Source organism: Tenrec ecaudatus, chromosome 1, assembly GCF_050624435.1.
Source record: "Tenrec ecaudatus isolate mTenEca1 chromosome 1, mTenEca1.hap1, whole genome shotgun sequence".
NCBI classification, from domain to species: domain Eukaryota; kingdom Metazoa; phylum Chordata; class Mammalia; order Afrosoricida; family Tenrecidae; genus Tenrec; species Tenrec ecaudatus.
This window is the reverse complement of record NC_134530.1, coordinates 247801819-247820849: the sequence shown is the minus strand read 5'-3', so window position 1 is coordinate 247820849 and position 19031 is coordinate 247801819. Positions and strand designations below refer to the sequence as shown.

The following is a 19031-nucleotide window of genomic DNA, read 5'->3' as shown; positions in this document are numbered from 1 at the left end:
AGAAAACCATCCATTTATAACAGTATAATAGAAGAAAATCTGGTGATGACTACAGTGATGATGGCAGAACTCTCGTTAATATGATTGAATGATCCAATTGCATGATACTGTAATCAAATGCCAATGAAAATGTTAAAATACTATTTTGGATACACTTATATTAGAAAAAAAGTATTGTTATTTGAAATTCAAATTTCACAGAGTATATTTTATATGACTACTAAAAATGATCTGTACATAATTTTGAAAAAAAGAGGAAATTTTCTTAGACTGTAAAGAGAATATTAAGTAAACATCGCCAAATAAGTTGTTAATCCAACTTGAATACAAATAATATTTTGCTATAACCAGTTTCCAAATTCCAGCTTAAATTATTAGCTATATCCTGCATAAGCATCAATTTCAGCGGATGGCAATAAATTCCTTTTATAAGTGAAAAGGATGGTTTACCTGATTAGATCATCATTCTTTTTTTCTTTTGAAAGTGGCATTCTGGCAGAACTATTAAATAAATCCAAAAGCAATGTGATTGCAGTGTTCATAAGTTGGCGAGTGAGCTCCTGGAATAGGCAATCGACCAGCATCATAAACCTGAAGACCGTTTCTAACAAACGTCGATATTTAGGCAGTTTGAAATGGGTTGTGTCATCATATACAGAGATATCTGACTCAAAGTATTTTTTTAAATCTTTCTTTTCTGCCACCTACAATTAAAACATAAACAATTGAGAGGCAAGTCATTATTTCTATGTTAATGGAGAACAATTTCTAGTTAATAGTATTTTTATAGCCTGAATAACAAATTGGAACTAAACTTTATCCAAAAATTCCATTGAAAATTTACCTCTTGCTTATATTGCTTTTAAACAGTAAACAGGGGAAAAAAACAACCAAATAAACAAAACACAAAACACATGTCTTCTGAAAGCCTATTAAGTTTAGTCTCCCAGGCAGCTAATTTTATGACATTCAGACTAGTCAGGATATTGCCTTGAGATACCTTTTAACTTTGGAACTGAACCCACTCCCAGAAGTTACCTTGAAGCCCGTTTATATATTGACTCATAAAAGAGACAATATCACTCAGAAACAGTGTGCTCCTTTAAATAATGCTCTGTGCAAGGCTGAAGAGGCAGCATTGACCCGTAAGGAGAGGTGAGAAGGTAAGGAGCCCAGGAAAGTTAGAGTAGGGGACAGACCAGTCAGAGTAAATATAACGGCACAGCTTGACACAGTGTGAAAAATATAACCGAGGTCAATGAACAGTATGTGTAGAAATTGCTAAATGGAAAATTAATTTGTTCTGTAAACATTCACCAAAAATACAATAAATGAAAAGATTAAACCCTAAAAGAAATATGACATCTCCTTAGGCAATTAGTGTAAAGGATCATGGGAGAACAACAAATTTTGACCAAAAAAAGTGTCATCAGTACTAATGTATGACCAAACATTTCTACCAGTAAATTGTGCTTCTAAAATAGACTTATTCAAAATGTTTCCTTTTACGAATTTTTAATGTTTTACATGCCTTAAATTATTCTTTCTTGTCCATGTTATTAAAAAATGTTTTCCTCATTGATATTTAAATTTGGGGAGAGTCTTTGAAAATTATTTTTTTCTATTAATATTTACACTTTGGTTAGTAGTCATCCCTTCTAGTTGTATTTTGATTAAAAAACATTATTATAACCGTTTTTAATAGTATCTTCTTCATATTTCCCTTTATTCATTTAACTATATATATATTATGAATTGGTCAGTTAACCACTTTTGCAAATTATTTCCACTAGTGGCTGATATTTATAACTAAGTTCCCAAACTTATTTGGCTTGCTGCCCCTTTTAAGAAAAAATAAAAACTTTTTTTACTGTAGCATACAATCCAGGATAAAGTGTAGGTATCTGCTTCTGGACCCTCCCTAGATCACTCTAGTTCCTCCAGGGGTCCAGAATTACTCACTCTGGGAAATACTGCTCTAGAAGAATTTTTAGCAATAAAATGCTGTCCTTTTTTATATGATAGTTGATTAAAACTATAAAGTCAAAGTAATTTCTATACTAGTTATGGGACTTGACATACTGAACCTGACAAATAGAATCCTAGTTCTGTTAAAAAGAGAGTGCGATGAAATGTCCCTGATGATATTGTTCATGACAAACTTCCTTTTTCAGACAGCTACTTGGAGGACACAGTCATCTGCCGAAGTGAGAATTCAAAACCTTTTGTAACCGACTATGCTCACCTTTCCTGATTTATCGTTCACTAATCACTCATCCACACCATCTCTTCCAGGGTGGCAGGGAGATCTATGCAGTCCCAGGAGTGGCTACATGATTTGAACACTTTATGTGCATAATTCATGGATTTTTTTTAGCTGATAAAAGGGTGAAGCAGGGTCTACCTGTTTATACTTTGGATTTTCAGCACTGGTACCAAACAACCTTAAATATCTTAATACGTGTATTAGTACTATAGCACATAGTGATATCCTGGTCTTTTGAATGAGCATTAGGGAGACTGATTAAGATCAGGCATGGAATATGATAACTGGTCCTCTAAAACCACAGTATATTTTAGGTCTGGTGTATTTAAAATCTGACTCCAGGTTTGCATTACTCTCTGCTTCGACTGCCGTAGAAGACCCCAAGAGATGGAGTGGGTTGTGCATTGGGCTCCTAATTGCAAGGTCCTAGGCCACCACTTGTTTGTCAATTTGTTATACTGCAGTGGCTTGTGTGTTGTTGTGGTACTACGTCACTGGTCATGAAGCTATGTCACTGGTACGTGAAATACCAATAGGGCCACCCAAAAGTGAACACGTTTCAAGCACAGCTTACAGATTAACAACAGACTCTGATGAATAAGTAGCTGTCCACTCCGGAAAACTTGTGGATAGCAGTGGAACATTGTCAGAGACGGTGCCCGAAGAGTTGCTCTCAGATTGGCAGGCACTACACTGTGACTGAGGAAGAGCTGTCTTCTCAAAATAGAATCAAAGACAATGACCTGGGCGGGGTAAAATCTTCAGGAGCAAAGTGTTTGTGACCTTCATTTGTTGATGGGGCGCAACTCAAATGAGATGAAACAGCTGAAAATACCTATTAATAATTGGGTCTTGGAATATATGAAGGATGAATCTGGGAAAATGAGAAGCTTCCAAAAATGAAATGGATGGCATGCAGGCTGATCTCTTGGGGTTTTGTGAGAGCTGAAGTGGCCTGATTTGGGCTATTGTGCATCAGAAAAGCATATGGTGTACTATGCTGGGAATGACAGATTCAAGAGAATTGGCATTATACTATCATTAAAAAGGAGGTTTTAAGATCTATCTTGTAGTGCAGTGCTGTCTGTGATAGGATAATATCTATCTGTATACATGGTTATGTAATCAATACATTGATCATTCAAACTTAGCACATACTACTAAAGATATTGATGAAAAAATTGAAGAATGTTACCAATATATTCAGTCAGAAATTGATCAAACATGCAATAAGTTGCCTTGATAATTATTGGCCATTGGAATGCAAAAATCAAAAACAAAGGGGAAGGAATATTAATTGAGAATATGGCCTGGTGATAGAAATAAAGCTGGAGAATTTGCAAGACCATTGACTTCATCAGCACATGTACCGTTGTTTCAACAACACAGAAGTCAAATTGACTACATCTGCAGGAGAGATGGAGAAGCTCAATAGCCGCTAATAGCAGGCCCAGCGCTGGTTACAATTGCTCATGTGTAAGTTCAGGTTGAAACGGAAGAAAATGAAACCCAGCGCACGAGAGCAAAAATACAAACTTGAGAATATCCCCCCGAAACCCTGGACTTTGAGAATAACTCAAGAGCAGATTTGATACATTGTACACCAATGACAGAAGACCTATGAGTTGTGGGATGACATCAAGAATATCATATATGAAAAAGCAAAAGGTCTTAAAAAAGTAGCAAAGAAAGGAAAGATCAAGGTGGATGTCAGAAGAGACTCTGAAACGTGCTCTTAATCATGGGCTAGATAAGGCAAATGGAAGAAATGATGAAATAAAAGAGTTGAACAGAAATTTTCAAAGAGCAGTTCAAGAGGAAAAAGAAAATAATAATGAAATGTGCGAAATTCTAGAGTTAGAAAACACCGAGGAAGAACATGTCCAGCATGTCACAAGAGAACCGAAACAAAATCAAGCCTGGAATTTCAATATTGAAATAATCTAGGGGGAAATATTGAATAATGCAGGAAAAATCAAAAGAAGATGGAAAGACTTCACAGAATCATTGTTCCAAAAAGAACTGGCTGACCTTCCACCATTTCAAGAGGTAGCATATGATCAAGAACCAAGTGTACTGAAGGAAGAGTCCAAGCTGCACTTTTCAGCCAAAAACAAGGCTCCAGGAATTGATGGAAGACTGATTGAAATGCTTCAACCACCTGATGAAACACTGGGAGCACTCACGCACTGTACCAAGAAATTTGGAAGACCGCCTCCTGGCCAACTGACTGGAAGAAATCCATATTTGTATTCATACCAAAGAAAAGTGACCCAATAGAATGCTCAAATTATAGAGCAGTATCACTGATAAAGCATGCAAGTAAAATTTTGCTGAAAGTCATCCAACAGTGGTTGCAGCAATACATTGACAGGAAGCTACCAGAGATTCAGAAAAGGACTTGGAATTAGGGGTATCATTGCTGCTGTCAGATGAATCTTGGCAGAAAGTATCAGAAAGATGTCTATTTGTGTTTTATTGACTATGCAAAAGCATTTGACTTGGTGGATCATACAAAACTATGGATAGCCTTGGAAGGAATCAAAATTCCAGAACTTATACAGAACTTGTACATGGATTAAGAGGCACAGGGGTGAATAGAACAAAGGGATACCGCATGGCTTAAAATCAAGAAAGCTACGTCATGTTTGTATTCTCTCACCATACTTATTCAATCTGTATGCTGAGCAAATAATCAAAGAAGCTGGACTATATAAAGAAGAATGTGGTGTCATGATTGGAGGAAGGTTTATGACACAACCTTGCTTGCTGGTTGGGGAGGACTTGAAGCACTTGTTGATGGAGATCAAAGATTGCAGCCTTCAGTATGGATTGCAACTCAAGGCCGAGAAAGCCCAAATCGTCACCACTGGACCAGTAAGTGACATCATGCTAAATGGAGAAAAGATTTAGTTGCCGAGGGCTTCATTTTGCTTGGGTTCACAATGAATGGTCATGGAAGAAGCAGTCAAGAGACCAAAGGGCTGGAACGTGACAACAGTTGTGAAGAAGGATGGGGTTGGACATTGTTTTGTTCTGTACACAGGGCCAGTAGGACTTAGAATCAAGTGCACGGCAGCTAGAAACATGCTGTGTTCAATTGTGTAATGCAGATGTGAAAGCTAAACAAAGAGAACATCATTTATGTCTCTGAAAAAAAAAGAGATCACAGGGTGTGTAGCATTGGGTAAATGTGCTGCAGAAGACCTTTGTAGAATATTGAAACACAAGGACATTAAGGACTAAGGTACACGTGATCCAAGCCATGGTATTTTCTGTTGCCTCATATATGAAAGTTGGACATTGAGTATGAAGATCGAAGGATAAGTGAGTGGGTTTGAATGATGGGGCGGGTGAGGAATATGAACAGCACCACAGATTGTCAAAAGGACAAACAAATCTGTCTTGGAAACAGCCAGGATGCTCCTTCGGTGCAAGGATGGTGAGACTTCATCTCGTATACTTTTGCCATGTTATTGAGAGACCAGTCCCTAGAAAAGTACACCACTCTTGGTAAAATAGAGAGGCATCGTTGAGAGCACCACCCTCAATGAAGGGCTACAACAGTGGACCCCAAAATAAGAACAATTGTGTGGGCGGCACCGAACCGGATGGTGTTTCCTTCTGCTGCACAAAGGTTGCTAGGAACTGGAATCAGCTCAGTGCCACCTAACAACAGGTCCCAGGCATCAATATTTATTAAAAGTCCCTTCCGGTGGCTCCATGTGTAACCTAGCTGAGAATTACTAATTTAGATACTTCCCTGCATAATCAAACATTCCCAAACCGTTTTAAAAATTCATGCATTAATTTCCAAATTTTCTGTACGTTGAATCTTACTGGGAAGTCAAGTTAACAGGAAAGATTTAATAATTCTTTAAGGGTGTATTTATTGTAAAAAAACAAAACAAAACATCATTCATATTTATTGACAGCTATGAATCATTTCTGATATGGTGACTTTATTTCCAACAGATAGCTCTAAAAGCGCTCCAAAAATGTGTTTTACTGTAATCAGGAATATGAGTATTGCTAGTGAGAAACAAAAGCAGTTCAGGTACAGCAGATTTAATCCATGGATTGAGTTTGAGGCTGAACACCAGAACTCTGAAACAGAAACCTCTTACTTTCCCAACTCTTGCCTTTTATAGTTCAAGTTCCATGTCAGGAGACCACATTTCTTAACAAAATAATAGAGAAAATAGTGGGGTCTTTTTTAATGGCAAATACCTGTGAATAGTATTTTACTTCTATCGCTATCAATCTTTTAAACTGCTCAACCTAAATGAATGAATTTACTTTTAGTTAATCCCATTTTTATTTATACAACCCTGAGCAAAATCGTCCGACAGCTATCTGTATCAATGGCACTTCACTTTCTTGTCAAAAAGTGAAGCCTTAATATCATTACTACACAGTATGTATCAAAAGTTTCAGCTAGAGAAATATTATTTGCAAGTTTTTTGAGAGAAATCTAGTCCATTCATTCCTCCAGCACAGTGCAAATATCCAATTCAATCCAACCCAACCAGCAACCGAGTGAGGCCCGTTGCTAGACAAGCTGCCTTTGCTAAACTATGCTTTCACGCATTGTGACATCCTGTGCTGCCATGTTGTATAAAATAGGCTTGTGAAACAAGTCATAATGGGAAAGAAAACACTGCTTTGGAGACATCTTTAATTATTTTATAAAATGCTTTTTATAAAATCCTTAGGGAATTTTCATCTCATCTATTCATCCTTCTCCGGAACAATGGGTTTTCTTTGTCTACTGAATATCGTGCACTTTGTAAAACATTAAATGTTTCCTTAAATATAAATTCAAGTTAGAAGATGTACACCAGGTGTCCTCAAACTACGGCCTGCGGGTCACATGCGGCCCGCAAAGGACATTTATCTGGCCTGCCGGGTGTTTTTGCCCCATTTGTTTTTTTTACTTCAAAATAACATATGTGCAGTGTGCGTAGGAATTTATTCATAGTTTTTTAAAAAAAACTATAGTCCAACCCTCCAATGGATCTGAGGGACAGTAAACTGACCCCGTTTCAAACGTTTGAGGACCTCTGGTACACACACACACACACACACACACACACACACACAGCTTTGCATTTTATATACTAAACCCAAATCACTGTCTAGTCAATTATGACCCACGATGACTCTGTATAAGCGCTCCCTTTCTGAGACTTTAAATCTGTACAGGAACAGACAACCTCATCTGTCTCCTGTGGAGCAGCTGTTGGGTTCAAACTGGTGACCTTGTGGACAGTAGCTCCATGTATGACCCGCTATGCTACCAGAACTCCTGGCAAGGTTCTTGCATCTGGTAAATGTGCAATAGGAGTTGGCTCGTTAATTAACCATCTGTTGATCACCTTTGTATCTCTACTTGCCTAAATTTTATAGTTTTTATTGAAGTGAAATTTGGAACAATTGATTTTGTCAGTATATTGTGATCTTGATAGAGAGACTATAATGAAAACATTACCTTCAAAACGGTTCTTTTTATCTCTGAAATTGCTTTATCTCTGACACCTTCAAGCTCTTTCAATGCTTGAGAAGCCTGTCGCAATTGTTCTTCACAAAATTCATCTAGAGAATAGGTACGAAACCTTTCCAGCTAATTAAATGATGGTAAAGGTTGAGTGGTGGAAAGTGAAAATTAATTTATACAAAAATGAATAAAATAGTTTATTTTTTAACAACACAAAAAGTATCTTATAATCTACTCTATGTATCTTATGATGTGCATACCTATAACTTATACTTTATTCAAATTTAAACAGTAATAGTTAAGTCTAACTAAATATTGATAACTGTAGAAAATATATTATTATTTGAATCACAAGTAAGATTAATTCAAAGCAGTACAATTCAAGAAGTGGAATATTTTAGCACCATCTATGAACTCAGTGGAATCACCCACCCCAGGAATCAAAATCGCACTGGTCTTTTTGAAGTTCCAATTATTTGTAAATTTGAAAATATTGAACATTCAATGCAGTATAAAGAGACTAAAAGAAAATAATCCAAATGAAAAATTCTACTCTGAAGTTAATAAGAACTTAGCAAGAAGAAATCTCTAACAACTACGCGATCAAAATCCTCTCCGATCCTACAGAAACCGGATGCTTGATCCATGCATGCACATATAATGGTTCTTCTTGGTCTCATTAGTCCTCGTCTTCTTCCTTGATGCTGTTGTTCGGCGCCTTCAGGTAGGTTCCTAGGGCAGGGACCCCATTTACAGCAGAGCAAGCACTGCCCAGACCTCGCCTCGTGATTGGTCCAGCCTATTGTTAGAGACGCCATACCTATCTTATCACTGATGGTCTTCCTTTTTCACTGGCCAAGAATAATGTCTTCTTTCCTACACCATGCTAATTCTTGTGATGAATAAATCTTCATCAATAAAGATATATTTTATCCCCAATTATACTATGTAATTTACCAAAGCATGTGTACAAAAGTGAAAAAAAAGTTTAAAAGGTGCTAATCTAGTCACACAATTTGGGATTAGCCTTTTTAAATTTTTGTGTGTATAAACTATTAATGGACAAGGTTGATAGTATTTATTTCTTCTTGCACACACCAGCAGTTCGGCCACGCAGCCGGTGGTCTTGGTGTGCTGGCCTGGAACTCACAGGCCCCCAAAGTAGTGCAGCCCTCTGTGCGCGGGTATCTTTTTCAGCTGCTCGCGATGTTCGCGGAGCTTGTTGTCCAGACAGTGGGCCAGGACCTGGCTGTATTTGTCCCCTGTCACATCTTTCTCTTTATTCAAGAACCAGGCTGGAAGCTTGTCCTGCCGTGCATTCTGCAGGATGGTGATCACCCGCTCAACCTGGTCTTCGGTGAGTGCTCCTGCTCCCTTGGCGAGGTCCATGTCTGCTTTCCTCAACACCACATGAGCATCTCTTAAAGGCAGTGATTGGCAGCAAAGGCTTTGGTCCGCCGCCCATCGATGTTAGTGTTGCATACTCGCAAAACATACTGGTACTTCTTGGGGGCTGCAGTTAGAGACACGGTGGCAGCGTATAGTTCTCCGGTGGAAGCGTGAATTTAACCTTATAATACTCATTCTGATAGTATCATGTCTGGTTACTAGGCCTTAATTTTTCCAAGTAAACTGTGTTTCAAGAATATCCCTTCAACATCCTCATTGAAGACTGCATTGCTTGTGTCTGAATCATTCCAATACTATATCACTAGGTCTCTTTACCCCTAGCTTCTCCCCATTCTTGTTTCCTTATTAACCAGTATCACATTAATTTATTAAGATAACAGGTATAAACTTTCAATAGTTATCCTTTAAAAGTAATTCTTAATATATGCTTTATATTAGAACCTTCGGAGGGAGTGGTTAAAAAATGTAGATTACCAGTACTACTCTATGTATTTCCCTATAAGATAATTATATACATATGTATATCATATATATACATATATACACACACATTTCTACTGCCCAATAAAACAAAATTCGCCTTTCAATAAAAAACACAATTAAAATTCCAATTATGTTTTTAGTAGGTCTATGCCTTAGCTAAATCAATCTTTTTAGGACTCGGCTTTACCATTTGAAAATTTGCTATCAAGAGAATAAATAATGTCCTTTGGAAATATTTTAGAATATTATTCATCCATAGTGATGTTTTACTTATGGATCATAAATCTGCATTTCTTTGGTTCAAAACTGTATTTTCCTAGTGACTGTGCACAATTCTTTATAAAAATTAGACCCATCTTATTATCATAGTAGTATACTTTTACCCACCTTGACAAGGCGTATGGCAGATGGATTGTCTTCATGTCCATTACTTTTTTTAAGTCTAACTGCATCTTCACATAGTCCTCTTATATAAAGCAAACAGCTTTGAAATGCTTCATCAGTCCAAAAAAGACGGTGGCACAAATGTGCCCTGTAAGTGAAAATATGTTCACATTCAAAGAGTGGGATTGATTTAGAGGTAACTAGTGCGTTGTGCAGCTAACTGGAAGTTCAGCAATCCAAGCCCACCCATGAGCATTTCTGCTCCCTAAATATTGAGAGGTTTGGGAAACAACAGGGAAGTCCTGTTCTGTTCTAAAGGGTCATGATGAGCTGGAATCAACTTGATGGCAGTGAGGACTTTCCCCCCCCTTTCTTTCACGTTTTAGAGTGTAATTTACTTCATGTGCCTATATTTGAAATTTCCTACATCTACCATATTTTAAATGGCATTAATAAAGATAATAAGAATTTATGGATGAAATCCATCTGCAGAGTCAGATCAAGTCCCTGGCTGATTCCCTCTGATTACTATCGGACGGAGATTTCTGTAAACTTCATTATAGTGGATTGAACTTTGATAGAATATGTTACTTGGTCAGTTGACTTTCCTCTTGACTCAACCTGAATTTACTTTAAGCTCAAATATTTCTTGCTTGTTACATGACAGAAATTTCTTCTCTGACTTTTTAAATATTAATGATGGTGTTTTCTTTCTTATTCTTTATTTTTATCATTATATTATTACTATTATTGCTTTCTTCTTGCCATTAAGTTTGTCTTTGTTTTTTCTTATTCCTATTGTGTTTCTCAGTTTGGGAAGCACAGGAGTGGAGAAGGAGACAATAACTGATGCAATGGTTTTCTGGGACGTAGGGAGTGCTGGGTGGGGGTGAGGCAGGGAGGGTGAGGGGAGAGCCAGCACAGGATGCGGAGGGAGCATAAGAACTGATGGTGATGATGTTTATCCAACTCTTTGTAAAAAATTCCAACTATGGAAATGTACAATATGTGAATATTATATCAAGAAAACTACTAAAAAATGAAAGAAACCAAACTTAACCAATGGTTACTGTAGGTGAAGAAGGAAGCATTTTTTGTTTAGGGGTCATTGAGTTTCTGTGGTGGAATACTTTGGAAAAAATATCAATAACGGTTGTACAACATGAAGAAAATAATCAATAGCACTGGATTATATATGTATAAGTTGTTTAATTGGAGAATGTAAAATGTTTTGTTATGTATAATTTTGCCACAATTTTAAAAAAATACATGAAAAACAATGAGTGCAAGGAAGAAGAAAATCAATTCTAAGATTGATTGTGGTGACGATTGTACCCCTCTTCTTGACAGGATTGAATTATTGACTTGTCTGACATGTGGATGAAGTGCCAATAAAATTGTTTAAAAAAAGAATTTATGGCTGATTAAGATGTGGGCAAGATTTTGGGCATTGGATGTGTTAAGTAAGAATGAAAGGAAAGCAAATGATGATATCATTCTATTATGCCATTGGGTTCTAATGATTTTGGAATATTAGGCAGTGGTACAGACATCTCTATCTGCCTGGGCTTTACAAGGCTCATAGAAAAATCCTACTACCTTTTCATTCTATTTTTCCCACAAACTTTTTGAAGTCCTCTTACATTTTCCTCAATTACAGGTAAAAGGTTAATAGATAAGAACTGTGGCCCAGGGACCATTTTCTTTCCTTTGCCCCTTTCCATTAATCTATTAATTGTCACAGAGGTTAGCAATACTGGAAAGAAAACATGGGGAAGAGAGAGGACTACAAAGAGAGAAGGTTCTTTGAAAAATTGAAGTAAAGAAAAGCAAAGCATGTGGAACCAATTTACTTTCATTGATCCCCTGTGAGATGATCATTTATTAAGGATTACCAAGCCCAAAATATACAATGAGTATAATGATAAATATTTTTAATTAATTAATTTTATGGGGGCACTCTTACAGCTCTTAACACAACACATCCATTGTGTCAAGCACATTTATACATTTGTTGCCGTCATCATTTTCAAGACATTTTCTTTCTACTTGAGCCCTTGGTATCAGCTCATTTCCCCCCTCCCCCACCCTCCGTTATGATCCCTTGATAATTTATAAATTATTATTTTGTTCATGTCTTACACTGACTGCTGTTTCCCTTCGCCCACTTTTCTGTTGACCCTCCCCCTGGGAAGGGGTTATATGTCGCTCATTGTGATAGACTCTCTCTTTATGCCACCACCTTCCCCTTCCCCTCCTGGTATTGCTACTCTCATTATTAGGCCTATAATGATTAAATGTTAACAGTTTCTTATCTTTCCATTTTACAGATGAGAGCTCTATATACCATTAAGCAAGTAAAGCTTATGCTTTGTGGGCCTTTCATTTTTAAGGCTCTGCAAAAAAAAAACAAACCCATGTATTATTTATCTTAAAGAAGGACTCCTTGAATTATATAATTTGCAGACAACATGGAAGCTTGTTATGTTCTACAGAAGAATTTGTTTATTTCCATGCCTCTAAATATCTGTAAGAAGAGATCATGCTGAAGATTAGTAGCACTTCATGGAAAGGGAAATAACAAAAAGAAAACCCAATTTTGGTATTTATTAACAAGGAAGTGATGATCAAAATTCAAATAGTAATGAGCTCATATTATTCAATACTCTTTACTATTCTAGCTATTATAACAAATAAAGATTTAATGTTAGCTTTCATACTGAATAAGAGATTCTCTTAGAACTGCTCCGTTAGCTCTAGGCCTCTTTCCCTTGCTTGGAAATCACTCAATGTCAAAAGCATTCACTGTCACCACTAATTTTGGCGATTTGGTTGGCCTATCCTCACCATTCTTCCTTCCCCACCCACTAACAACTTCAGTCTTGTATCAGCTTATCATGATGTGGTCTATTGGTCCACTTGTGAGAGTTTTCACTTTCTTTACAGAGTTGCATTACATGCTGAAAGTTGCTGTCTTTGATCTTCATCAGTATGTGGTGAGAGTATTCTTTGCCTTTGGCAAGAAAGGTTATGTCATCTGCATAAAACAGTTTGTTAATGAGTCTTCCAACAATTCTGATGGCACATTCTTCTACATATAGTCCAACTCCTTGGATTATCTACTCAACATAAAAATTGAATAGGTATGGTGCAAGGATACAACCCTGATGCACATCCTTCCTGATTATAAGCCATGGACTATCCCCTTGTTCTGTTCCAACAACTGTCTGTAGGTATATGTACAGGTTCCACATATGCATAGCTGAATGTTCTAGACTCCCATTACCCTCAATGTTACTCGATTTGTTATGATCCACACCATCCAATACACAACTAAATATCTGTAATAGTCAAGGTTTCGTGTCAACTGGGCTAGGCCAGAATTCTCAGGGGTTTGGCAGTTAACATCTAGTAATCCTCCATGACCTGATGTAATACCAGATAATCATAGTCAATCAGCAGTAAGTCTCCACCAGGGAATAACAAGGCAGAATGCAACATCCTTACTCAGGTCACAGCCCTGATTTAATTCAAAGGACATTTTCTCAGGGGTATGGCCTGCTTCCAATACAAGTGGAAAGGTTGTTTGCTTTTTCTGGGTCTGGATCCTGCATCTGGCTCATTGCCCTCTGGGTCCTTGGAACTTATTCAATGGTCTGTTAATTGCCTGTGAACCCTGGAGATCCTTGGTGATCTATCATCTTACCTGTTGACGATGGATTCATTACTTCAGCAGCCAGAGCCTGACAAGATGATCTGGGATTCGTCTGCTTCTGCCACCACCAGCCTTTGGTCTTCCTGATAATCATCAGCTCTGGAAGCTATTCTAGTCAGTAGAAGTCTTCAGCCTAACATCTGACCCAAAGACTTGGAACATGCCTAGACTTGGATTTGCCTACTCTGTCGCTGTGTGAGTCATTTTCTTATATAAATTTCAGTATACATATCCATATATATGGAAACCTGGTGGGTGGTATAGCAGGTGATGTATTGGTCTGCTTCACTGGAGAAATGTGAGACCGTCTACTCCCATAAAAAGTTATCGTCTCAGAAACCAACAGGGGCAGTGCTACCCCATTCTACAGGTTACCTGTGAGTTGGACTTGCTTTGATGGTAGTGAGTTTGATTTTGAGTTTATATATATATATATATATATATATATATATATATATATATATATATATATATATATATATATAAGCTTCACTAGTTTTGCTTCTCTAGATAACCCAACCTAAGCCAATGCCCTTCTGGAATTCTCTGCTTTCAGCTAAAATTCATCTGATGTATCCCTCTTTGCATATCCTCTTCCAAATCAGGATTGAATTTCTGGCTGCTCTCTGTTGCTGCACAGCTGCAACAATTTAAAAATTATTGTCAGCACAATTTTCCTTGCATGTGATATGAATGGCACTGTTCAATAATGTCTGCATTGCTGGGTAATCTTTCTCTGAAACAGCACAAATATTGACCTCTTCCAGGAAGTTGTCTTTCAATTTTTTTTGACATAAACTAGTATTTCCAGTGTTGAATCAGTTTTTTGGAAACATTTTCAGTTGGTACTTTATAAATTCATAGAGCCTTGCTTTTTTTGATAATGCCTCCAGTGCAGATTGAACTTTTCCTCCATTACTATTGGTTCTTAATCATTTGCTCCTTCTTGATATGGTTAAATCCTGCCCAGTTTTGTTGTTGCTGGTACCATAGTGATATGTATTTTTTCCATATTCGTTTTATGCTTCCTGCATTATTCAACATTTTCCCAAAAGAGTCCCTGCAGGACTTGAATGTTCTCTTCTGTCCTTTCAGTTTGAGAAATACTGAATATATCCTTCCATTCTGGCTCTCCAGCTCCAAATCTTTGCACATCTCACTATAATGTTTTAATTTATCTTCTCAAGAGCTTTTTGGAATTTTCTGTTGAGTTCTTATACTTCAATTTTTTGTTAGCTACTCTACATTCAAGAACAAACTTCAAAGTTTCTTTTCCCTTTTGACATCTACTTTAATATTTTCCTTCTTTACTGCCTTCTTGCTTTCTTCATTCCTATCTGTTCTTGATATGGTTTCTAAATTCAGATGGGATATGCTCAAGGTTGTATGTTGGCTTGAGCTTCAACCTGAACTTGAATATGAGCAATTGATTGTCCATCCAAATTAGACCCTTGGCCTCATTCAGGCTGATGATATTGAGCTTCTCATCATCACTTCCCACAGATGTCAATTTGATTCTTGTGCATTCCATTGGGCAAAATCAATGTGTATAGTTTATACTGTTGAAAAATGTAGTTGCGATAAAAAAGTTATTGTTCTTGAAAAGTTCCATCATGTGATCTCTAGCTGTTACTATCACCAAGATCATTTTTTCCAAATACTGTTACTTTGATTCCCAATTTGGCATTCCAATTGCTAATAATTATCAATGGTTCTTGATTGCATGTTTGATCAATTTCATACTGAAGAATTGGTACAATTCTTTAAGTTTTTCAGCAGGATTTTAATGAATGGTGCATAAATTTGAATAATAATTTTAACTGGTATTTTTTGTAGGCATGTAGATACTAACCAACCCTATCACATATAACATTGTACTTCAAGACCTATCTTGAAATATTCTTTTTCATAATGAATGTGACATCATGACTCTTGAATCTGTCATTCCCAGCATAGTAAGCTGTATGATTGTTTGATTCAAAATGGCTAACACCAGGTCACTTCAGTTCATTTAAAAAAAAAGGTGGGGGGGGGGGTGCAATAAGCTCACTAACATCATGTCCATTCCAAAGTAAATCAAAATACATAAAGATTTTGGTATTACAGGCATTAATAAGCCAAAAAGGAGACCTGGTGGCAAAGTGAGTTTGGACTATTAACAACAAGGTCATCAATTTGAAACTACCAACTGCCTTTCCGTTCCTGTAAAAATTGACAGTCTTAGAAACCCACAGGGACAGTTTATGCTGCCCTACAGTGTCACTATGAATTGGAATGGCCATGAAGACCAGTTAATAAAACTATTATTCAAATAGGTCCCTGGCTCATGCTTTGGGCATTTAATGTGCTGGTTTTTAATGGATATTTTTGGCTGTTTCCTTTCATTTTGAGTCATGCCTCATCAGCAAATGAAGGTCTTGAAAGCTCTGTTCCATCCGCTTCATTAAGGTTGACTGCACTTTAAGGAAGCATCTCTTCCCAAGTTGTACTCTGAGTGCCTTCCACCCCGAGAAGCTCATCTTCTGGCACTGTACCAGGTGCGCTTCTGCTATGGTCCATAATATTTTCAGAGCCTATTCTCTCAGAAGTTGACAAACTCTTCCTTCTTCTTGGTCTGTTCTTAAACTAGAAGCTCTGCTGAAACTTGCTGACTCTGGGTGACCTTGCTGGTCTTTAATGTGCCACTGGCATAGCTGCCAGTACCACAGAAACATGGCAGCCACCCCCGTAGGACACACCGACACACTGGAACCACCCTGGGGTGCTTCAACACCTGGGGTGCTTCAACAGGCAGATGCTTTAAAGCTGTGCCACAGCCACACTGTGGACTGCTACTTAGCAATTAAACTTAGTAAAGGAAGTCTACTAAGAAACAGAGGAAACCATTGATGCATGCAACAATGTGGTTGACTCTCCAGAAAGTTATGGTAAATGAAGAAAGATCCAATCACAAAGGTTTCATACTATATGGTTCGGCTTATAGAACATTCTTCAAGTGACAAAATTGCAGAAGTGGAGGATAGAGTAAAGGTTGCTAGGATTTACATAAGGAGTCGAGGCAGGAAGCGAGAGGGAAATATGAGGGATTCTCTGTGGTGAGAGCACTATTATGTATGTTGAGCCCATTGATATCAGAGTCCAAGGTGAGATGTACTTTATTATGCAAGATGTTATTATTGGGGGGAAACTGGGAAAACTATATGGGATCAGCGTATAATTTCTTAAAACAACATTTCAATTTCAATTTTTCTAAAAATACAAGTTTAGTTAAAAAGTCAACATCGGCTTGGAGGAGGAGTCAAGATGGTGCCCAGGTAAGCAGCATACTGAGAGTTCTTTGTTATACAGGGGGCCTGGTGTCCAGGAGGACTAGTAAGAGGATTTTGGTGAGTGAGAGGACCCCTAGGACAATTATGAGTGCCTCCATCGCCCAGGAGGCGATCCTCCCATGCATCTGCCCTGAGCTGGAGCCCCCAGAGATCTGAAATCTAGTCCATGGACATTTCAGCTCGACTGGCTGGGCTGCTCCTGCATGCCACCACCACCACCGTGGTCACTGATTGCTCCACACTTGGTCTCCACGCCAGGAGCTGCTTGGTCATCCTGCTGAGACTCACACAGCTGTGGCGGGACCACAGCACAGCAGCTGCCCCTAGGAGGGCTGCTCCCTTCTCCTGAGGTTCCCTTTTCCATGTAGTGGCAATAGGCCAAGTATCTCGGGTCTCTCCCTCCATTCACCCAGAGTCCCAGGAATGACCTGCAGTCTATCTGTAGCAGGTTGAGCGACCTGCAGCTGGGCCTCTCCCCTGTACCATTGCCTGAGACCCCTCCACCTGTGCCGTGGCACAAGCCCTTGCTGCTACCACTGGCACCAGCTCACACTGCTCCTGCCTGAGCCAGCTCAGCACTTACCTAGTGTACCAGGCCAGCAGGGAGTAGGGAGGAGTGGATCCTCTGTCAGAAGAGCATACACCTCCACACATAGCCTGGCTCTGGAGCCCAGGGGATAAGTGACCCGGGTTCTGGGCTTCCCATCCAACACTAGTCACACTACACAGCCAACGCCCTCCAATTGGCTCCCTCAGCCTTATTCTTGCACGTGGACTCCTCCACTCCTGCCACTCACAGCAGCAGCAGCAGCATGTCCCATGCCAGCACAATGCTCCAGCTGCCCCCCACCAATTGCCTGGCACCTCCACCCTGTGGAGGGCTCCCCAGAAACCCACATAATAAGTGGGGTTGTTTTTACCTTCTATCAGTACCCCCTCCGTGGCAGTGAGGCCTCCCCTACCTTTGCCTTCTATTAGGTTGGGTTTTTTTTCATTAAAAAATTAAATAAGAAAAAATACTGCTAATCATGGTTTGACAGCCCAGTCCAAAGAAGCCCAGGGCTACACATATAGGCTCCAGCCCCACTCTGGTCACTGAAACTCCTCACTACTGTTGACCACTGAATCACTGTGGAACCCTGCCTAGATGACAGTCTGACCCAGCTCCATAGTCGACCATAGGCAGTCACCAAAAACATCCTTATCAGTAACACCGAGAAAGAGCTCAGGGCCTCCTGGTCTTCAAAAAACATGGCGTCGACCTCCACAAAGGGGTCAAGGAAGCAGCAGCAAACTGAATCGCTCTCAACAACAATAAAAAAAAAAACAGAGACAAAACACAACAGCAATGTTCATGAAGCTCATAGAAGAATCAGACCCAAATATGCCACAAAAAGAAGTCTTCAGAAGGCTGCTTGGAGTAATATAGGCGTTGAGGGAAGCTATACAGAATAAGAATGCAGTGAGGAGATGAAGCCCTCAATTGAGGGATAACCTTCATGATAGAGGGGATGTAGTCCACGCACCAAAGGGAAATACAGGTGCTAATGGATGAGGTAGCAGAAGCTACACACAAGATCATAGAATGTACGATTAGACTAGAGGAGACAGAGAATCATATCAGTAATCTCGAAGACAATCAGTCAGACTTCAGCAAAGAGAGAGACAGTTAAATAAGATAATAAAAGAGACAGAAGATAACCTGAGATCAATGATAGGTGCTATGAAGAAGAACAATATTCGAACAGTTGGCCTACTGGATCAGGACACTACGAATAAACCAACAGATAAAATAGCAAGGGACTTCCTGGAAGCAAACTTTCCCACCTTAATTTATGAGAATCAAACATTCATACAGAAAGCAGAGAGGACACCAAACAAGACTAAACCCCAAGAAGAACTCACCAAGGTATGTAATAGTGAAGATATCCAACCTTGAGGAAAATT

General features: G+C 38.6%; 1 protein-coding gene and 1 pseudogene across 1 annotated transcript in view; both read right to left on the bottom strand.

Annotated features, from left to right (window-relative positions):
* DNAH14 (dynein axonemal heavy chain 14) overlaps positions 1-19031 on the bottom strand; it is a 419312-nt gene that overhangs the window by 367959 nt on the left and 32322 nt on the right. Inside the window, exons 7-9 of the mRNA XM_075542667.1 lie at positions 10044-10188; positions 7758-7889; positions 451-704 (exon numbers count right to left, since the gene is read on the bottom strand). Coding sequence (XP_075398782.1) covers positions 451-704; positions 7758-7889; positions 10044-10188 — 531 coding nt within the window. The remainder of the gene's footprint in view (positions 1-450; positions 705-7757; positions 7890-10043; positions 10189-19031) is intronic.
* On the bottom strand, positions 8842-10012 carry LOC142429684 (small ribosomal subunit protein uS13 pseudogene; annotated as a pseudogene).